Source organism: Apium graveolens, chromosome 7 (assembly GCF_009905375.1).
Source record: "Apium graveolens cultivar Ventura chromosome 7, ASM990537v1, whole genome shotgun sequence".
Lineage (NCBI taxonomy): Eukaryota > Viridiplantae > Streptophyta > Magnoliopsida > Apiales > Apiaceae > Apium > Apium graveolens.
The window spans coordinates 228,894,905-228,898,529 of NC_133653.1; the positions used below are offsets into that span (position 1 = coordinate 228,894,905).

Consider the following 3,625-nt stretch of genomic DNA (forward strand, 5'->3'; position numbering starts at 1 on the left):
AACTTAAATTGAACCCACTATTTCTTCCCGTTTACATCTATAAACTTCCCAACAAAGACACTATTATTTACACATGAAATTTTATTTTACCCGGGTATAATTATGACAGCCTTAACCCTGGGGTCAGGGGATGACGTCACTAAAATATAACAAACCATGAATATAAAATACTAGTTAAACATTATTATATAAACACGACCCAAAACCAAGATCTGATACAGGTTCAAGTATTATTTAGGTTAAGGATTGAGTCAATAAGGTATATGAAGTGTGTCCTAAAGTGTGAGTCAGCAACTCATTTAGAGGAGCAACCCTAAAAGTCAGTCGAGGGTTCCGATGGCGTTACCCTGTCATTTATTGATATTTTGATAGGATTGCCTTAACCTTGTAGTGTCTTCCCTGTATATTTATATTGTTGGCAGTGGCCCATAGTGATTTCCAGTTCTCCATCCCGGGAGAACAGATCAGATTCGAATAGTTCAGACTCTGAGAGGACTTTAGACGTTATAGCTGAGGAGACTCCCTTGCCTCCCCCACCAGTTCCTCCATTTGCACCGAGAGGCGTGTCAGGACCTAGTGCCCGTCCCCGTTTGGTACATAGGTCAGTATCTGCTGTTAGGGATTTCCCTCCAGGTTGTGGTCCTAGTTCTTCCTATTCGAGACCTCTAGTCCCTCCATCTGCTCCTTCAGGTGCTTCCTCCCCGATTTCCTACCATGTTCACCGAGCGGTGAACCCGTCTTTTATTAGAGAGCAGAGCCCGGGGCTAGCCGCAAAGCTTGACCAGATATCAGTTGGACCTTTTCAGGGCATCCCTGCCCCTTCACCCGATGTTCAGGCACGAGTGCGATCTTTGACTCAGACTGTTGTGGAGAGAGCTAGGTCCATTGACCATTTTATTAGCTCAAAGTTCAGGGTTGTTCAGTAACATGATTTGGTGAACTGGTTGGTGTTTAAGTTAGGATCTATCGGTGGCAGTGGCAGTGTTTAGATCAGAATTTCCGCAGTGAGGTGCAGAGCTCGGAGTTGGTTTACAGGAGTTCTGTAGTTGTTTCCTTTATATGTATATAATGTTTTAGTTTGTATTAGGCGGAGGCTGCTATGACAGCTAGTTTTGTTGTGTACTCAGTTTTATTTTTAATGTTACACTGTAGTTGTTAGATGTATCTTTGTACTGTTGTTGTACTGTAGTTCTTCTTTTCATACAGTTATTGTTGGTTTTTATTCCCTTTGCACTGTTGTTATTACTGCTACTGTTATTGTTGTATTTATTGCTGGTTTTGTTAAATTTAGCCATGCATCGTGGGTGGACCCCAAGTAGATAAGAAAGGGAATATTTTATTGTGGCAGCGTTCTCCTCATGCATAAAAATGTTGCTACCCAGGGGCACAATTTTCATATAAAACCTTTTTGTTATGTTTCAGGAGAATGCCTCCCAAGAAGAATATCCCGTCCAATTCTTCTAGCAGAAACTTTGACGGGGCCCAGCCATGGCTGGATTGCTAGATTTGTTGTGCCAACAGTCTAATCAGATGGCTCAGCAGTAAGAACAACTTCAGCAGCAGCAACATCAATTTCTGCAACAGCAGCAATTCATATAACAACAGCACCAACAAATCCAACAACAACAGCTGCAGCTTCAGCAGCAACACCAGCCGAGAGAGCTAAACCAAACCGTTAGTTTCAAGTCTTCCAATCAGTCAAACCCCCAGAGTTTAAGGGTAAGGTAGACCCTATTGCCGCTAGAGTTTGGCTTAAGGAAATGGAGAAGGCTTTTACCTTGATTCAGATCAGTGATGATTCTAAAACGGATTATGCTAGTTATTTTCTCAAAGGTGAAGCAAATTTTTGGTGGGAATCCGTGCGTGCATTGGAAGGAGAAGGTCCTGTTTCTTGGACCAGGTTTACAGAGTTGTTCCTGGAAAAGTACTTTCCAGATTGTCTGCAGAATCAATTTGAAGTGAAGTTTTTGGAATTGAAGCAAGGTGAGAAGAGTGTCGCTGAATATGAGGCCAAGTTTACAAAATTGGCCCGATTAGCCCCTGGATATGTGATTACTAAGATTCAGAAAGCAAGGAGGTTTTAACAAGGATTGAAGCCTGAAGTTCGTAGTAGAGTGGTGGCTTTGCAGCTTAAGACGTATACCTCTGTAGTTCAGGCCGCCCTAGTGATTGAAAGTGATCAGAAATTGGCCTCCAAGGAAAGAAGTGACAAGAAAAGGAAGTTTGATAGTGGTACTGACAAAGCGGATCGAGAAGAATCCGATCAGAAGTTCTTAAGGAAATTTGGCCGAAATAGGAACAAGAGATCCAAGAGACAAGGTTTTCCCCAGATGAGTCCAGGTGTCACCTCAGTTGCTTCTGCCCCAGCTCAGTCAACCAAGCCAATAGTAGAATGTAAGTCATGTGGTAAGAAGCATAGTGGTCAATGCAGAAAGGATGTCCAGTATTTTAAGTGTGATCAAAAAGGCCATTATGCGTCAGATTGTAGTTCAGGGAACCCCAGAGTTACCTGCTTTAAGTGTGGTAAGGTTGGACACATTGCCAGAAACTGTATGGTCGCTACTCAAGGCAGCGTAGGAGGTAGTGTATCTCAAGGACCGATAACTAGCACAGCAAGAACCAGAACCTTCAAGATGACCAAGAAATCTAATGCTCAGGATTCAGATGTAGTTGCAGGTACGCTTTCTCTTAATTCCGTGCATGTTAAAGTTTTGTTTGACTTAGGAGCATCTAAATCATTTATATCAAAAGAATGTGTAAGTGATATGGATTTAATGTTGGAAGATTTAGCTGAGCCTTTGACCATAGAAATGGCTAATCAGGATAAAGTTCGGTAAGTCAATTTTGTCCTAGGTGTCAATTAGAAATCTGCGGACATACTTTTTCAGTGGATCTAATACCCTTCGAGTTGGGAGAGTTTGACGTGATTCTAGGAATGGATTGGTTATCCCAACATAAGGCAGATATTGATTGTAAGAAAAAGAAAATTTTGATGTATACAGAAAATAATGTCAGAATAACTTACCAAGGAGAGAAACAGGAAAAAAAAATTCTCTTGATATTGGAAGCAAAGAAATTGTTGAGACAAGGATGTGAGGTGTACTTAGCCCATATTGTGGACACTGAGAAAAAGGCACTTAGTCTGGATGAGATTCCAATAGTTAGTGAATTTTCGGATGTCTTTCCAAACGAGTTGCCAAGATTGCCACCAGATTGTGAGATTGAGTTTTCTATTGATTTAATTCCTGGAGCAGAAATAGTTTCAAAGGCTCCTTATTGTATGGCCCCAGTAGAATTGAAGGAACTAGCTAAGCAACTTCAGGAACTTTTAGATAAAGGGGTAATTAGACCAAGTGTATCCCCGTGGGGCGCACCAGTGTTATTTGTAAAGAAGAAAGATGGAAGCATGAGGTTGTGTATTGATTATCGGGAACTAGATAAGTTAACCATCAAGAATAAGTATCCTCTACCCAGGATTGATGACTTGTTTGATCAGCTTAAAGGAGCGTGCTGTTTCTCAAAGATTGACTTAAGATCGGGTTATCACCGGCTGAAAATCAAGCCTGAAGATATACCGACGACAACATTTAGAACCAGGTATGGACATTATGAGTTTTTAGTAATG

At 41.3% G+C, this 3,625-nt stretch overlaps 1 protein-coding gene across 1 annotated transcript; it reads left to right on the forward strand.

The window, feature by feature from the left end:
• Positions 1–1,760: 1,760 nt before the first annotated feature.
• On the forward strand, positions 1,761–2,837 carry LOC141674531 (uncharacterized). Its single transcript, XM_074481237.1, has 2 exons — positions 1,761–2,048; positions 2,184–2,837. The coding sequence occupies exons 1-2, from the start codon at positions 1,761–1,763 to the stop codon at positions 2,835–2,837; spliced, it is 942 nt and encodes a 313-aa protein (XP_074337338.1).
• The last annotated feature ends 788 nt before the right edge of the window (positions 2,838–3,625 follow it).

Bases quoted from the DNA above. Each gene is read 5' to 3' on its own strand.
- LOC141674531 (XM_074481237.1), top strand. From the start codon at position 1,761: ATGGAGAAGGCTTTTACCTTGATTCAGATCAGTGATGATTCTAAAACG. The intron at 2,049-2,183 runs GTGATTACTAAG...GAAAGTGATCAG, and splicing joins CCCGATTAGCCCCTGGATAT to AAATTGGCCTCCAAGGAAAG.